This window comes from Aquarana catesbeiana, linkage group LG02, assembly GCF_042186555.1.
Source record: "Aquarana catesbeiana isolate 2022-GZ linkage group LG02, ASM4218655v1, whole genome shotgun sequence".
Taxonomy (NCBI): Eukaryota; Metazoa; Chordata; class Amphibia; order Anura; family Ranidae; genus Aquarana; species Aquarana catesbeiana.
The window spans coordinates 336,156,068-336,175,122 of NC_133325.1; the positions used below are offsets into that span (position 1 = coordinate 336,156,068).

Here is a 19,055-nt window from a genome sequence, read left to right on the forward strand (position 1 = left end):
TTTCTCTCTTTGTGACAGCCTACCAGAATAGGTAGGATCTGTGAGAGCAGCTTCCCTGTGCAGCTCTGCTTGAGGAAAATATATCTTTATTATGCCCACTCACCTACCCCCTGTACTGTCCACTCCCCTATACTGTACCCTCCTAATACAGTTCATTTTCATCCCTTGAATTTTTTTTTTCCCATTATGGGCGTGGATGGGGCTTCATGTCTAAGTTTTGCCTAAGGCCTCACAAAGTCTAGAGCCGCCTCTGGTTTGGAAGGCAGAGGTGTTCTGCCCTTTGATTATATATGATTATGGTACTAATAACCCTCTTCTCAGTGTACTGATATGTTTCAGTATTTTTCATTACTGTTGAGGCAATCATGAGCATACAACTAACTGCAAGATCTAGGCTGGTGCTGTCTTTGTTTTTTCCTAAGTCTGCAAGGATATTAATAATAGCGAAACTGACTGCTGATGCCTGTCATACATGTTAAAACCAGAACTTGTAAACTAGAGCTGAGCCAAGTACCACAATCAGCAAACCACCATCTAAATCAGTAAATCATTCGGTATGAAGTATGTTTAAAAAATCTGATGCCACAGTGTTTGAAAAAGCTACATAAAATCTATTGTGTAGATGTCTATATAAGCAGTTATTTACACTGTAAAATGTTAAAAGCTCATGGCATCAATTAGGAGAATGTACTCTGTGCAAGTATAAACACAGAAATGCCAAGTTTATTTTAATACGGTGGAGAAACCCAGATCTGCATATTAAAGCCAGTTTAAAGGAGTTGTATCAGGTACAATAGAGATAGTTTTCATTAGATAGCACTCTGCTTATGAGCATGTCCTACTTTCCACTCTATTATTAACATACCATGTGCTTTCTGCCTGCCTAAAGAATAAGGAGGCTATGAAACAACGCCCCTTTAAATTATGCCTCCCCACTGCCCTTATACAGTATTTGCTGCATATAGTTTGTAATAAATTTCAACATAAGTACATTTTTTTTATCTTTTTCCAAAGAGGTCTGGGACCACAAAACTCTGGCAAGTGTGCTTGTCTGCGTGGCTGGGGTACATTAACTCTTTCAGGGCTGACAACACCTTAGAGCTATGGACACCAGTGGGTAGATGTCACTGCTTCATGGTTTCAGCGGTGTTCCGCAGGCAAGCATGCTCGCCGTAGTGTTTACATTTTAATTGTTGTCATTTAGTGGGGTTTACATTAATGTTGATAACAAACTGTATATCTGAAGGGCAGGCAACATTTTAAAAGTTATTGCATTGCCTTTCCTTCTAATGCAATGCTTGCAGATTTATGCATCTTGCAATGAATAGTACATAGATCACTGGTTACGATGTTTTAAAGGGTCAAAGCACATAAAATATATATGAACGTAAAATGCCAAACATAAGGTGGCACTGAAGTTGGGCTTTAAGCTCCTCTAGATTCTCAAATGTATACGATGGGTTCACAATCAAGAATGAATCCGGTACATATGCAAACTATCGTGGGGTAGAAAAGTATGTGATAAAGTTAATGTTCTTTTTCTATGTAATTATATAGCAGCATTGCAGCTTTTCTGCATCAATTCAGTGTTGCCTTCTGAGATGAAGAAAAGAATACCTTTTAGCGCAAAGTATGTAGGCAGATAACACACACCCTACCCATTGCAAAGACCATTAAAAACCCACGGGTGTTTTTCTTTACCAATGTTTCCTTTATGCTTGGTTTTCAAAATAAGAAATGCAGTAATCTAGAGGATGGATTTCAACATTTACTGTACCATAACACTTTTTGAGTTAAAAAAGTTGATTTTTTTACAGGTCTATAAGTTGGTTAAAAAACAACAGGGTCCTCTGAACCCTCTTGTACTGAATTGTAACTGTACGGTCTCCCGTTATTTTTAAAGTGCTTTGCAAATTGTTCTTGCTATATAAATCCTGTATAATAATATTACAAGAGAGACAACTGAGGAAGAAAGAGGGACACTGGGATGTGGTTCTGGGAGAGGATGATTACAGCCAAATGAGGGACAGTTGGGAGCTCGAGAAAAGGCAGGGCTTTGTGACTGACACACTAACAAATTATTGCTTAATAATTGCTCTGTGCTTAGTGTAATTCTACTTGTATACTAGGATCTTGAGGATTTCTGAAGTTAAAGTGCCATAAATGAAATGTCATTTAACACCCCATTAAGTTAGTTTAGTGGTGCATATTTGTCTTTATGATTTAAAATTTCCATATAAGAGCAGATATCTTCTTGAGGGTAACAGTTAGGAGATATCTGCTGATCTCATATATAGTAAATGGACTAGGCCTCAGGACCCACTGTAATATTTGCCCAATTTGGACAGCAATGGACTAGGTCTGCTTTAGGTATTTTCAGGTTTATTTAGTAAGGTACATTCACACTTGCCTCCTGCATTTTCTTTTCTTTAAGTGAAAATAAATTGATCTGGGAGATATAAACATAATTTATACTTCCAAGATTACTTTCTCCTGTGTATAAATGTACCTCCATTTAGACACGTTTAGAAGTGTTCAGGGTATGTAATTTGTCTCTGGACACACAGATTTCTATTTTCGCTAGACGCAAATAACCTGAATGCACCTAAACACAGAAAAACATACAGTGGGAATTATACTGTTTAAAGTCATTACATGCTTTTTTTTTTTTTTTTGCATTTACAAACGTCTTATAACTGCATAAAATGCTTGTATGTTACTGCCAGGGTGAATGAAGCCTCTGAAGTGTAAAATGCAATGTTATCTGGTTAAAGATGATTTTTGGTTGTAATTTGTTACTACCCTTCACATATTAATTATTGCCTTAGTGCAGGGGTCTCCAAACTTAGTAAACAAAAGGATAGTCTACTGTCCCTCACATATTAGGAGGGACTGACTGTGGCCAGTGGGAGAAGAAAATGTCTCATCTTTGGCATTACGGGAGGAATAGTACCCCGTAGTTGATGTCAGTGGGAGGAATAGTGCCCCATCATTGTTGTCAGTGGGGGGAAGAGTGTCCCATCATTAGTGTCAGTGGGAGGAAGAGTGCTCCATCATTGGCATCAGTGGAAGGAAAAGTGTCCCAACATTGTTATCAGTGGAAGGAACAGCTCCCCATAGTTGGTGTCAGTGGGAGGTAGAGTGCCTCATCATTGGTGTTAGTGGGAGGAATAATGCCCCATCAATTGGTATTAATGACAGGAATAGTGCCTTATCGTTGGTATCAGTGGAAGGAATAATGCCCCATTGTTGGTGTCAGTGAGAGAAATAGTGCCATGTTGTTAGTGTCAGTGGGAAGAATAATGCCCTCTTGTTGGAGTCAGTGGACAGAATGGTGCCCCAAGAGTAGGGTAAAGGCAAACAAAGAGCCATAGTTTGGAGATCACTGCTTTAGTGCATAAACTTTTTTACTGCAGTTATATTTGAGGAAACCTCCGGAAAACACTAAGAACTTTTAACTATGTCAGCACATTAATGAATGCAAAGATTATTTCAACTAAGGCCTTCATCAAAAATCACTAAAAGAAACAAGGAACATATACACAAAAACACCCCAGGCAGACACTGTAGGGTCATTCGGGGATGAGAAGACTAAAAAAACCTTAGTTTGTAATTAACAAAGCAAAGTTTAGAAAGCTCTAAAAATATTTAGCTGGGAAATGTTACAATAATGGTGGTTCATACACACTTTTAGTCTACGCTGCCAAACAGCTTGTATATGATGAGTACAGAGCACATAAAAATAACACAGAAAACCGGATTTTGCGGCCTATTAAGTACAGGATTGTTTATGGAAACATAATGCACACTTGTCCAAGAACACCATGTCTTAGCCTTCTACTAGTACTAACCAGGCTATCTAATCTTTCAAAAAACAACAAAGGTAGTCTATAGAGTTCTTGTTGCTTACCATACTAAAAAAATGACCAAGGACACAGTCTTCTTTGGTAGATCTAGTTGTCTGTATAGGTATAGCTAAATAATACGTCATCTTAAATTGCAAGGTCAACTATAAATACAAAGACAGGCATTATGGGCTAGCCCTCATAGGGGCTGTCCCATTTCTAAAACATGCAATAAAATACCCATAACCACAAATCTTTTAGATTAAACTCAGATTACAATGTGCAAGTACTAATTGCAGACAACAAATGCATACATAGACTACTCTAAACTTTTCCAGTCTCCAAGACAAGAAATTGGCTGCATTATACAGACAATTTCAGACAAAGCACCTACTAAAGACAAATGCAAGGATCAGCCTGCAGCCCATGAATTGCCATAATTTGTGTTCAAATCAGTGTTAGATGCTGGTATAAATGTAACTGTACGATTTACTTTCTGCCCCTAAGCCAAAATAAAATACATATAACAATCATGTAGACAATTACAGGTAAACTGCATCTCCAAATGTCTTACTTATTCAGTGAAACTCAATGAGGTTGATTTACTAAAATAACTGAGAATAAAAGACATGATTGTGCTCAGTAAGGCTCCATTCACACTAGCGCGTTTTTTGATGCATTTTGCATTTTGCAGAAATGCACGGGAATTTTTTAACATGGGTTCCTATGGAACATGTTCACATCAATGCCTTTTTGTTTCTCTGCATTTTTGGAAAGGGTCAGGGACTTTTTTTCATGCAAAATGCAGCGTTTTGCATGTAATAGAATTCAATGGACAAGCATCAAAAACGCAAGTGCACCGTTTTTGCAGCGTTTTTGATGCGTTTTTGCCGTTTTTTTTTTTTTTTAGACTGTAAAAAAAACTGTAAAAAAAAAAAAAAAAAAAAAAAACGAGCAAAACGCAAATCGCAGCAAAAACGCCGCAAAAACGCTGCTCAAAAATGTGGCAAGCATGAAAAAAAAACCTCCAAAAACGCTCAAAAGCAACATGCATAGGTGTGAATCGAGCCTTATTGTGATTTGTGATATGGTATTACTGATAGCCCCACCTCTACCTATGGGGCATATTGATTCTCCCCTTTTTCTCTTTTTGGAAAGCTTTTAATGTTTAATATCTATACTTAGGTACAATATCTTGAGGGTCCAAATCTTGAGTCTGTTAATTTACTAAAACTAGAGTCCAAAATCTGTTGTAGCTATGCATAGAAACAAATCAGCTTCCAAGTTTTTTCATCAAAGCTTAATTTAACAAGCTGAAGTTAGAAGCTGATTGGCTACCATACACAGCTGCACCTGATTATGCACTCTCCAGTTTCAGTAAATCAACCCCAGTGTCTTGTGTATGCAGGCATCACCATCCCTGGCCAACTGATAAGCAGATCCCTATTTTGTGAGCTTTAGTGTGTTTAAAATCAATCAACAAAGTAACTGGGGCTGACATTGAGATCCAATCATATATTTTTATTCTCTTTGAAGAGAGAAGGGCATTGGGAAGACTTCCACTTAATTTCTGTCGTGTGAGACACAGTTAGCAATACAACATTTTTAGTAGTGTTATTCCCGGCTTATGTGTCCATATGTATATACTGGCAGGTGGTTTTGTGAGCCATAACAATACCTATTAAAGCCTTTTAGGAGGCGTTTTGCCTAATGGCACAGTCAATATAAAGTGGACACTGGACTGAAAAGATTAAACATATATTCAATTAAAAAATATTTTTTTTCGAAGGGGGCGTGGCCGACAGCCTGAGGAGATGGCCGCACTGTGACCAAGCTCCGGATCCACAGGATCTGAAAGTCAACACACGGCAAAGGCGGGACCCTGAAATAGCCACCTGACACAAGATGGAAAGCCAGAGAGGCAGGGGAGGCATGAGGGGGAAGAGGAAGGAGTGTGAGGGACCCCGTAGGCTAACGGATTTTTACAGCCTAGCGAGCGTTCGTACTCCACAAGATGGCGCCGGCATGCCAGCTCTCTCACAGAGCAGAATGGGGACAGATGAAGCAGCGCAGATTACCTCACATCAGCACGACCCTTCAACTGCTGACACTGGAAGCCGCTCTCCCCAATCCACGTTTAACAGCCCTGTAAAGCAGAGAAGGAAGCTGACAGAGAAGGGAGACACAGTAAATGATGCCTCCCTAGATAAGGTCACTCAGGCTGACAGTAATGGCTTCAGTGAGAAGCTGGATGCTTTCCCCACAGTGGGCCAGCTTATCTTGGACTCTGCTTTGAAAGACATGCTAATTACCCTTCGTGGAGCACTGCAGCATGATATGGCTAATTTTATGAGGCAAACAGGGACATAGCAGCTATTGGGGATAGAGTGGATCAATTGGAGAACAAAATGAGTGACTATGCCCTAGCACACAATGAAGTAGTTGATGCCCATAAAGATCTAGCAGAAGAAATCCGTAACCTGAAAACCAAAATGGCGGACATCGAAGACCGTTCCCGCCGGAACAATGTGAAATTTAGAAGCATTCTAGAATCAGTCCCCCCAGGGGTACTCCGTCCCTATCTGCAGAAAATGATAGCAGAACTGCTCCCAGTGACTAAATCCCACGAATTGGTGATAGATAGGGCTCAGCGCCTGCCAAAGCCATCCTACCTACCTGAACGCGTAACAAGAGATGTGATAGCTAGGATTCATTATTTCCATATTAAGAACCAGCTCATGTACTTCTCCCGCAAACGCGACTCCTTACTGGAACCTTATTCTGGAATATCGCTATATATAGATCTATCACAGGCAACTATCCAAAAATCTCCTCACCATTACCAAAATCTTGAGGAATAACAATATTATCTACAAATGGAAATTCCCGACAAAGCTGTCCATTGAAAAGAACAACAAAACCTGGCTAGTAACCACCCTAGCCGGAAGGTCTGGAGTTGGTGAAATCTTGGGGTCTCCTTCCTCAAGATGAAGATGACATCTCGGACCTAGCGACGCATTCTTGACTGTTCCGATTAGTGCTAATATGATTTCCGCACAACAGCAGCCCCTGAGTACCTGCCATCATATTGCATACTAAGATCCTGCTCGGTTGGACATTTTACCACCTTTGGATATGTGTACAGGAGACCTCTGTACCCAACATACTCCCTCTCATCATAGAGTATGGGACTACAACAATACAAGTTTCCAATTCCTATTTCTCGTTTTGTTTATTTTAAGTTCAAGTTACCACGTTTGCTTTACCTCATGCCTGCAACATATGCATACAGAAGAAAAATCGTTCGCCTGCATTACAACTATCTTCAATGGTACTTAAGTTATTATCGTTGAACACGAAAGGTCTTAATAGCCCTTACAAGAGACGGGCACTCTGGACGAAAGCAGAATGTCATCACTGCGATATATTATGTGTACAAGAATCACTTCCTGTCTGCAAAACCTCCCAGCTGTACCCACAAGCACTTCCCCCATGTTTACCAAGCTAATTTCAAGAAAAAGAAAAGAGGAGTTATGATAGCAGTAAAAGATTCACTATCTTTCAAGTTACATACTTTGGTGACAGATGAAGAAGGTAGATATATAATCCTGGTTGCAGAATTCAATGGAGTACTATACACCCTCGTCAATATCTATGCTTCCAACAAGCACCAATAATGGTTCATCAGGCGGATCTTGGCCAAAGCTTGCTTAATCCAAAAAGGCCACCTTTTACTTTGCAGTGATTTCAACATTCCCATGGACCCCGACATGAACACTACCACCAGAAATTTGGTGAGGAAACCTGGACTTAAACAATTCCTGATGCAGTAGGATCTACATGACCCGTGGCGCTATCATCATACCACAGAACGAGACTATACTTTTTTCTCCCATCCCCATAACACATACTCAAGAATTGACTGCTTTATTACAGATAGAACTCTTCTCTATAAGGTAACAGGGACACAAATTTGCAACATCACATGGTCCGACCATGCCCCTATTTCGCTTGAAATCGCAGAGGAGAGCACTGGTAAACATATGACGCTATGTAGAAATAACACTTAAATATTGTCTCACCCAGAATGTGTTAGAGAGTTGGGGACACAATTGAAGGAATTCTTCTCATTCAACTCAGAATCCTCTAGTAGTATCTTCAATCTCTGGTGTACGCATAAGGCCTTTGTAAGGGGAGTGCTAATTCAGATGGCCTCCAGGGAAAGGAAAAAGAGGAATTTACAAATTTCCACTCTTCTGGCTGATATAGCCTCTGTGGAAGCTGAACATAAACAATCTCCTCATCATACCTTACTGTCCCGCCTTGTAATTCTTAGAGAGGAACTTAGAATAGTTTTGATATCTGAACATGACAAATATATCAAGGGCCTCAAACTCACAGCCTACTCACAAAACAATAAAGCAGGGAAAAGAATGGCCAAGCAATTAAAACAAAAAAGAGCTAGGGAAAAAATTACCCGACTGTGCCACCACAAAACAGGTAAATACACCCTTGACCCTTCAGATATAGCCCAAACATTCAGGGATTACTATGCAGCATTGTACAATCTAAAAGATGATCATGACACCCATCAACCCAAAACTGAGGTAATATCCAAGTTCCTAAAAAAAATACATTTACCTGTACTTGATGATGCCTCACTGAACCACCTTAACTACCCTATAGAAAGGCAAGAAATTATAAATGTTATTACACCTCTTCCGCTGGGTAAATCACCGGGAATGGATGGACTCTTCTCAGAATACTATAGAGCCCTTGATCCAATTTTAAACCCTTTTTTGGTTGAACTATACAACCAAGCTGTCCTCACGGGTAACTTCCCGAAGGGAATGTTAGAAGCTTTTATTGTGACTTTCCCCAAATCTGGAAAAGAGCCAGACCACCCACAAAATTTCAGGCCCATATCGCTTCTAAATTCTGATATACTCCATACCAAGCGTAGCAGGAGTTCTGAGAACCACAAATGTACATATATCATATTAAGTTATGTTTGCTTCCTCTCAAGGAACTTACTCTTTAAAATATCCTTACTGGAGTCCATGGATCGACTGGTTAAATCTATTAACACTATCTAACAACTAAAGTAATGTATTTCACTTTTTCTAGTCTATAAGCCACATCCAACTTATGTTTTTGTTTTTATTGCTTGGTATTTTTTACATATACTAGTTGTCTATCCCCTCTAAACCTATGAGAATAAGCTGGAACTATGGAAATCAATACGGTATGTAAGGGTGAGCCTGCACAGTAGAGCTTTACTCTTGATGGTGGGGGTCTGCTGGTCCAGGACAGCGGGCGCAGCATGATCCCTGAGGGGCGCCCGCTGGACTGGACATAGTGGAGGTTACATCCGCCGCCGGGGCCCCTCTCCCTTACGTAGGGTTGGGGGTACTCTGGGCGATTGTTCAACTATCACTAATGTGTAATGGTTCACAAGTGTCCTTCCTGATAGTAAACTCTTACAAGAGTAGTTAATTACTGACTCAGTATCACTATACAATAAGTGAGTATACCTATTCTTGTATATACATCTTTGTATTGTTATGCAGATGGCAACACACTTACGGATTTTATGTAAAGTTTTTCTGTTTGTTATGCATATCATTTCTTAATAAAAAAAAATTATTGAATATAAAAATATACTCCAAACTGCTTGCTAATAGACTCTTGGATTTAACTCCACTCCTACTAGGACCGGAGCAAGTAGGGTTTGTGAGGGGGAGGCAGGCTCCAGATGGTACACGAAGAATGATCAACCTAATACACCACACTGAGACTTGTCGAGTGCCTTCTCTTCTCCTTGCTTTGGATGCGGAGAAGGCATTCGACAGAGTTCATTGGGAATATCTGTTGCAAGTGCTAACTAAATTTGGGCTGTCTGGGTCCATATTTTCCGCTATTATGACATTATACAAAAATCCTTCAGCGAGAGCATATGTCGACGGTACCCTGTCTGGATCATTCGATCTTTCAAATGGAACAAGGCAGGGGTGCCCCTTCTCTCCAATTATATTCTCCCTTGCCATCGAACCCTTTGCTGAACCATCAGGAGTGATCCTCTGATTCAGGGCCTGCGAGTAGGCCGCAATGAACACAAAATAGGCCTGTTTGCAGACGATATCATTTTGACTCCCTACATAGAACCCAGCAACTAACTGAGGAATTTGGGAAAGCCTCCTACTACAAGATCAATTCTAATAAGTGTCAAATACTGGCCATGGATTGTCTCAATGCCAAATAAATCAAATGAAAAGTGAGTTCTCATATACATGGGGAGCTAAATCAATCACATATTTAGGCATCTAGCTTACTTATCCCACTGGCCAGCTCTATGAAACCAACTTCAATCCTCTTTTGTCCAACATCTCTGAAGACATCAAACGGATAAGTAAGTCTCAAATGTCTTGGGTGGGAAGAACAGCTGCCTTTAAAATGCAGGTACTCCCCAAGATACTCTACCTGTTTAGAACACTCCCAATCTCTATTCCTATCCCATTCTTCACAAAATGCAACTCCCTCTCAAGGAACGTTATTTGGCAAAGTAAAAATCCGAGAATTGCCCTTTCATCACTACAATTGATGAGAGCGAACGGTGGTATTGGTTTACCAGATTTGCAGGGCTACTATAATGCATCCTTACCAGACCAAGCTAAAAATTGGCTAAAACCGACTGAGGACATACTATGGGTTGATATGGAATTAAGCTTTATGAAACATCAGGACGCCCTTGCAATTTTATCAGCTTCTCTTATGTCCCCCAAGTATTCTCTTTTGTTCGCCACCCCACAATTGGAACCACTTTGAAAGCATGGCGTATTTTACTCTCCCGCAAAAAGTACACAGAAAATACATACAAACTAAATATCCTGGTTAAAACATACAAATGGCTAATTAAAGACTTTGCTGCGAGAGACTGCCTTAAACGAGGTATAAACTTCACAAATACTTTACACCTCAGCAGCCTACCTACTGATACCTATAGGTCAATGCAGATTAGACACTATCACTCAACTACCAAATGTATGGAATGCATAGAAATTCCAAGCTCTATTTGAGATTTCCTCCAAGGGAAGTCAAATATATCGACACGTGGAATTTCTTTCTTCTATAACTCACTATCAGGCCCCTTATTAGTGACTAAAACTCCAGACATGTACAAATGGGAAAAAGATATGCAGAAAGAATTCTCCCTACAACAATGGCTGAAAGCTATACAAATGAGCTTTAGTATGACTGCTTGTGTGGAAAATTGGGAACATTTTCAAAAAATATATCATAGGTGGTATTTGACACCATACAGACTGTCAAAAATATTTAAGGATTCCTTGAAATATTGTTGGAGAAATTGTAACTATATTGCCCCGTACACACGGTCGGACTTTGTTCGGACATTCCGACAACAAAATCCTAGGATTTTTTCCGACGGATGTTGGCTCAAACTTGTCTTGCATACACACGGTCACACAAAGTTGTCGGAAAATCCGATCGTTCTAAACGCGGTGACGTAAAACACGTACGTCGGGACTATAAACGGGGCAGTGGCCAATAGCTTTCATCTCTTTATTTATTCTGAGCATGCGTGGCACTTTGTCCGTCGGATTTGTGTACACACGATCGGAATTTCCGACAACGGATTTTGTTGTCGGAAAATTTTATCTCCTGCTCTCCAACTTTGTGTGTCGGAAAATCCGATGGAAAATGTCCGATGGAGCCCACACACGGTCGGAATTTCCGACAACACGCTCTGATCGGACATTTTCCATCGGAAAATCCGACCGTGTGTACGGGGCATAAAGGGAACATATTCCATGTTCTATGGAACTGCCCTCACATAGTGTCCTTCTGGGAAATTATAGCTAGAATCATCAGTGAAATCACAGGCCAGTACAAATCACTCACCCCGGAGCTAGCACTATTGAACACAGACCTAGATTTGTACCCTTTCACAGTTAACCCTTTCATGACTAAGCCTATTTTTGAAATTTGGTGTTTACAAGATAAAATACGTATTTTTTGCTAGAAAATTACTTAGAACCCCCAAACATTATATATATTTTTTTAGCAGAGAATCTAGAGAATAAAATGGAGTTGTTGCAATATTTTATATCACACGGTATTTTTGCAGCGGTGTTTTAAACGCAAATTTTTGGAAAAGGGACACTTCCATGAATTTTAAAAAATCCAAACAGTAAAGTTACCCCAATTTTTTTGTATAATGTGAAAGACGATGTTACGTCGAGTAAATAGATACCAAACATGTCACGCTTTATAATTGCACGCACTCGTGGAATTGCGACAAACTATGGTAGCTATGAATTTCCATAGGCGACTCTTTAAATTTTTTTTACGGTTACCAGGTTAGAGTTACAGAGGAGGTCTAGTGCTAGAATTATTGCTCTCGCTCTGACGATTGTGGCAATACCTCACATGTGTGATTTGAACACCGTTTACATATGCGGGCGCGACTTCCGTATGCGTTTACTTCGCTTTTTTTTTTTTTATTCCCTCCCTTTGTTCAGATTCTGTTGTTAGCGTTCCACATACTTATATTTTCACCTTTATACTCACATTACAGAATCCAGCCTTAGAGCAATATGTTATGTTTCTGTATCCTGAAGTTGGCCCACTCACAGTATGATCCCGTTAGGGGTGAGGGGAAGCATTTCCTCTACCATTATTAAAGATATAGAGGCATAACTGCACCATGTTATGTTAAACATTCACATGTTATATGTTTAAATGATGGTTCACTAAATACTGTCATCGAGTTTACATGGTTTTGTATGTAGAGTTCATGCATATTATTGCTACTCTATCTTTATTGTACTTATATAAAAAAATTTAATAAAAAACATATGAAAGAAAAAAAATATTTTTTTTCATTTTGTAAAGGATAGGGAATTGATAAAACTCAGCAATTTGTCATTTGTGGAGAGATTTGTCCTCGTTGCCTGCCCTGCAAATACAACAGGAAGTGAGGAGTAATACTTCCAAAGTGAGTGAGGTCCCCTTCTGGACAACTGTCATAGCACCAGTGCCCCCACTGGAAGATTTCCCATCAATTTCTGTTCTTCTGTTCAAAACTGTGGATTTTCCCACACTTTCTATCCCGATGACAGAACAGAATGATAGATTTAGGTCCATCATTGCGTACAGGAACAAACACTCCCACTACATGATTTTAACATGATTTTGCGTGTCGCATATGGCAGTCCATTCACTAGAATGGGCTGCATTATACGTATTTGTTACCTGATAAGAATTGCATTGCTTTTTGGTGCTATTGAAGGATAGTGACTCCCAAACATGCACATTGCCTTAATCTCCCTAATGGGGACAAAGCATTAAAATCTGACAGGGGTTCTAAGTCTTCATTACTCTATTAAAGACAAAAAAAGTTATTCCTTTAGATGAGCTCACTGCGAACTTAACATTTGTAAAGCTGTTTGGTGCATCAAATGTAGGAAAATAATTACAGGATATGCATCACTTATATCAACAAAACACTCAGTTACTATTCGATTGCCTACACTCCACTGTTAGAAAGACACAAAATGGAGCATGGAGGTATTTACTATTTTCTACATAACAATTTAAAATAGCCTAATGAATGACAAAAATCGAACTGGTGTTATTAGTGTTTCTCTTAATTGTCAAATATCTATTAAAAGCTAGCACTAAAAATCTGCTGGTAACTTATGTAATGAAAGCAGAGAGTAGAGCATGGTCTGACAAAGTGTGTATCAAAACAAATTCTGATTAAAGGGCTATCATTAGAGATAGTTCTCCCTCAACAATTTACCTCCTTTAGAGCCTCCCTGACCAAATCTTTAAAACTGTCCCTTTTCGGCCGCCTTGCGACCTTAAAGATGACAGTCCTACCTAAACTTTTATACCGTTTTGAGACGCTGCCCATCCCCTTCCCATCCTCGCACCTTAAGAGACTCCAGTGCGACTTGATACATTTTTTCTGGAACTATAAGAGACACCGGATCGCTAGATCGGTTCTGTATGCTCCTCGTAACCAAGGCGGCCTGGCATTCCCTAATATAGCCAAGTATTATCTAGCTGCCTATTTACGCCCTGTAGCCTCTTGGTGCACTCTCTATGCCTATAATCGATGGACACAAATTGAAAAATTATAGTTAGCCCCGTTCATCCGAATTCCGTGCTATGGAGCTCTGATATAACATCTGGTGGCATACAGCTGCTAGGACCAATGGCCCTTCTGCGTACGCTGTGGCGACGTGCCAAATCGGCATATCCGCTTACCACTACCTCTTCCCCAGTCACCTCATTCTTATTTACACCCAATATTCCTGACAGCTTGACCTTACAGATGTCTCATTTTTGGATGGATAAGGCCCTATTTCGCTATGGTCAGTTGGTAGACCCTAAAACCAGATCACTAAGATCTTTCCAAGATCTGCAAGACGCCTTTGATATTCCCAAACAGGCTTTTTTTAGTTACTTGCAAATACGGCGTTACGCACAATCTCTGGTAACGAATCTTCAATTCTCTCCTTTAACTGAATTAAAAAAACTATGCTTAGAGAGCTCGTCCCCTAAGGGTATGATCTTGCGCACCTATCAGCTCCTGATCATAGACTTATCACCTATATGGGTAAGTGGGAGCAGGCCCTGGGTACAGATATACCCCTGACGACATGGCAGTTCATATGGTCGAAGGCCTCTAAGAGCTCCATCTGTACGCTCTATAAAGAGAATCAATATATGATTCTATTCCATTGGTATCAGACCCCTGACCTGCTCCACTCCATATACCCCTCGGCAGATCCCCGATGCTGGTGTTGTTGTAAAGATAGGGGGACGCTATTTTGTGTCTATTGGACCTGCCCTCTAATCATCCCCTATTGGCATATGGTGCAATCCCTGCTTCAATCCATCTTTGGTACTGGAGTGCTCCTTGACCCGAGGATCTTTCTTTTGGGCCTTCCACCTACCTCCTTCTCTAAAATATCAAAAAAACTCTTAGCACACGTGCTAACTGCAGCACGGTGTTTGGTAGCCCTAAAGTGGAAAAAGAGGGAACCCCCCTCACTATCCGAGCTACACTCCAGGATCAGAGATGTTAAAAGAATGGAGTACCTGACGGCCTCTTTAAATGACACTCTTGATAAACATAATCGAGTATGGGAACCCTGGGTCCTGTTGGAGACTCCTGTGACCTAATGCTCTGCATTTCTAGATTACCTTTGGTTGGCTCCCCCCGGGTGGTTTTGGGCTTTGGGGACGGGTGGTTGTCCTCTCTCCTTCTCTCTTCCTCTCTACTTTCTTACTTTCTCAATCTCTTCACTATATCTTTATCCTCTTTCATATGTTTATACGCCTCTATATAGGGTAGAAATGGATGTACTATCTGAGTTAAATGATGATTCTGCATACCTCCATTGGTTGTAAACTATGCATGTTTGCATTGAAATGTACCGTCGACCAAATGTTTGTTGACTATATGCCAGATGTACCTGTAATACTACAAAATGTATTTCCTATACCCTATGCTGAAAATTTCTTTATTTTCTTGAAAAATTAATAAAAATTGTCAGTTATAAATAGATATAGTTCAACCCACATAATATTTCTCTCTCTTACTCACAAGTCTCAGTGTTTTTCTTCAAAGCCCTAGGGATAACAGCATATCTTGGGAAGCCAAGGAGCACTTCATTTGACCCCATGTCTGTTACTTTAGAACTTCAAATTTTTTTTATTTCAGGGTATATAAACAGCTCCCATTTCATGTCCAATGTCTTTCAGAAAGCATGTTATTGGACACACCAATTCTTTAAACATGGTAATGCTAAAATGATTTTGCTAGGAAGTACAAGAAATCCCTTAGGGCTTACTCATACTAGGAGCATTTGTAGGCATTTTGCTTTTTTTATGCACAAGCTGACAAAATGCATATGTATAAGAAAGTCTACACTATTCAGTAGGGCCTGTTCACAATAATTATTTGCATTCAGAGGTGTTGGGAGGAAAAAGGAATGTAATGTATGCAGTAATTTTTGTATGTAGACCTGTATTCTCTCATTCAGGTTAATCAAATGAGATCTTAAAGAGGAGTTCCACCCAGGGGGTCCATTAAAAAAAAAAAAAAATTAAAAGTCAGCAGCTACAAATACTGCAGCTGCTGACTTTTAATTGGACACTTACCTGTCCCTGGGTCCAGCGATGTGGGGGATCGAAGCCCCGCTCGTCCCCCCCCTCCGCTCGTCGGCGCCGGCATTTCAACTGTGGGCGCCGGGCTGTGGCTTCACAGCCTGGCACCCACTGCGCATGCGCGAGCGGCGCCACGTGCCGTGATTGGCCGCTCAATCACCTGGGACCTGTAATGGGTCCCAGATGATTGACAGGAGGGAGGGAGCAGAGCGGAGCCCTTCCGGTGCCGAGGGGGAAGTGATGTCACCAGCCCAGGCAAAGGTAGAGGCAGACTACGAGGGACCACCTAGCAACAGGCATTTAGAGGTAAGTAAAAAAAAAAAAATATCCAAATTTTTTTTGTTTTTTTTTTAGAATTTTTCAGGTATTTTTGTGTTTTGCGTGGAACCCCACTTTAACAACACATCCTGTTTTAATTTATTAATGCATCAAAAACATGCATATATATGGTGTGTGAAAATACATGCATCTGCTGTGAATAAGACCTAATAAAAATAATTATAACCACTAATGCCCAGTACACACGATCTGAATTTTTGTCGGAAAAACCTTGGATGGTTTTTCCGACGGAATTCCGCTTAAGCTTGGCTTGCATACACGCGGTCACACAAAAGTTCTCTGAACTTTTGACCGTCAAGAACGCGGTGACTTACAACACGTACGAGGGCACTAGAAAAGGGAAGTTCCATATGAAGTGATGATTCTGAGCATGCGTGTTTTTTTGGGCGTCAGAATTGCATACAAACGAACAGCGGTAAAATAGAGAACCTGCTCGCAATCTTTTGCTGGCGGAAACTGTCACTGAAAGTTGTACAACGGTGGAATGTTGTTATATTTGGACTTGTTTTATTTTTATTTGTTTATGGTTGCACTACAATATATTTTGTTTTGCATAACCATTAAGTGACTTACTGTAATTAATATGACAATTGGTCAAAACCTTTGTTATCTATGATATGGTGAAATGTCAGCTGCAGTCCTTAAACGAGAACTATGGGTTTCCTTTTTTTTTTGCTTAATCTTAATACCTATGAGATGCTAGTATCTACAAATCATTCCTGCACTCTTAAAAGTGCATCCTTTCTGTTAAAATAGAGTTAAAGGATAAGTGAACACTAACACTAAAATCTCTACATCTACAGACATCCACGATCTAACACTAACCTATCTAACCCTGTAAAGAAGAAATTAGTATACATACCTTTTTTGAAGCCGATCTGACCCGATCCCACGCTGAGCTGTCAGCTCCGGCTTTGCTGTCAGAACAGAAATAGAGAGAAATCTTCCAATGGTGATGCTCGTTCCAACAAATCTATTAAGCCTCGTACACACGATTGGATTTTCGGCAGGGAATTGTGTGATGACAGACTGTTTGCCTTAAATCCGACCGTTAGTACACTCCATCAGACAATTGTTGGCCAACTTTCCGCCAACAAATGTTGGATGGCAGGCTAATAAATTTTCAGTGAACAGCGGTCTGTTGTCAGATTTTCCTATTGTGTGTACACAAGTCCATCACACAAAAGTCCAAAGTACAAACACGCATGCTCGGAATCAATGCTCACCAAACCTGACATTAGCAGAAGGGGCTCAAAGGGTGGCGCTCAAGAGCTGAAATTCCACGTAGTACGTCACTACGTTTGTGATTGTTGGCCGACGATTGTGTACCGTTTGTAAACAAGACAAGTTCATGGCACATGCCCTTCGGACAAAAGTCTGACACTTTGTTGGCCAACAATTCGATCGTGTGTACGAGGCTTAAGAAGGGATTCCTCTCACATTGAAAACATGAGTCGACAAGACAGTAAGTGAAGGAAAATCTCCCTAATGAGACAAAGATGAGATGACAAAAAAATTTATAATTTCGGTTTTAACACTCCCTTACACTATCCAAAATGAAAAAAAAAAACAAACGTTTTAGCTTTTGATATGTGTTAATAATTTTTTTTTACTGCATAACTAACTCTTTTTTTTAATGCCTTTTTGGAGTTGAGCTTTATTATAATAGAGAACACACTAGTAATACATAGACTGTAAGTACAAAAAAAAAAAAAAAAACACACATTTCATAAACTAGCTACTCCTTACTTTGGATTTAGTTTTTCTTTAAACATTCCACCTGAGAGTTTGGAGAACAACCAAACCACTGCAGTGCTGAACTAATAAAGATTTTGGTGATAACAGAACACAGTCTGTAAGAAAAAGCACTCAGCTACCATGAAAAATCATCAAAGTATGCCCTTACCTTTGGGAATAGTGATCTGACAGCTTAAGTCAAAATCTTGCTGCAGACGATAAAATGCAACTTCCTGCAGCCGTACACGCTCCAGTTCAGAAAGACTCTGTATGGGAACTGATTTCAGACGGACAGTGCGCCCAGACATGCTGTTCCATGTAAAATCACCCTAAAGAAAAATAAAGAAAAAAAAGTCAGCTGAGATTTTGTACAGTGCATTGCGTTAACAAGCAAATAGTTTCAAAAAACATTTATTACTTTCTTCCATTGTTCCAACAAAAGTCTATTAAAGTCACAGCACTGAACCATATTGTCAAAAAGATCCAGATAGTTCTAATCAGTTGTGACCCAATAACCCCATCTCAAGCTTTAAATAACACAAATTAGACAAAACAATATTGTAAGAATGCCAGAGATGTGCCTTTTGATTTGTCCTCATTACTGACGCTTGCTAACACAGAGTTCTATTGCTGGTAATGTCGAGACAGTAGCAGATACAAAGAAACCACTGGGGCTAATCATCATTGTAAAACAAGAATTAATATTTACATTTTATACACATTATACTTGGTGAGAATATCTAAAGTTCTACATTTACTAAAAATAAATATCTTAGGGCTCTAAAAATGGAAGGGTGGCCCACGGGTGCCTGAAAAAAAATCAACAAACTCCCTGGTTGGAAACACAATTTACTTTACCTATAGGGTAATATCCTCTATATAATTCACCTTGTATTCTTTGCATTATGTTAATTCCTGATACTCAAAATAACA

The 19,055-nt window shown here is 39.8% G+C and overlaps 1 protein-coding gene across 3 annotated transcripts in view; it reads right to left on the reverse strand.

Moving 5' to 3' along the window:
• Nucleotides 1-19,055, reverse strand: part of ARHGAP6 (Rho GTPase activating protein 6) — a 368,531-nt gene that overhangs the window by 119,205 nt on the left and 230,271 nt on the right. For all 3 annotated transcript variants that reach the window (XM_073614845.1, XM_073614846.1, XM_073614847.1), the window contains exon 2: nucleotides 18,292-18,451. In XM_073614845.1, the coding sequence (XP_073470946.1) occupies nucleotides 18,292-18,451 (160 nt within the window). The remainder of the gene's footprint in view (nucleotides 1-18,291; nucleotides 18,452-19,055) is intronic.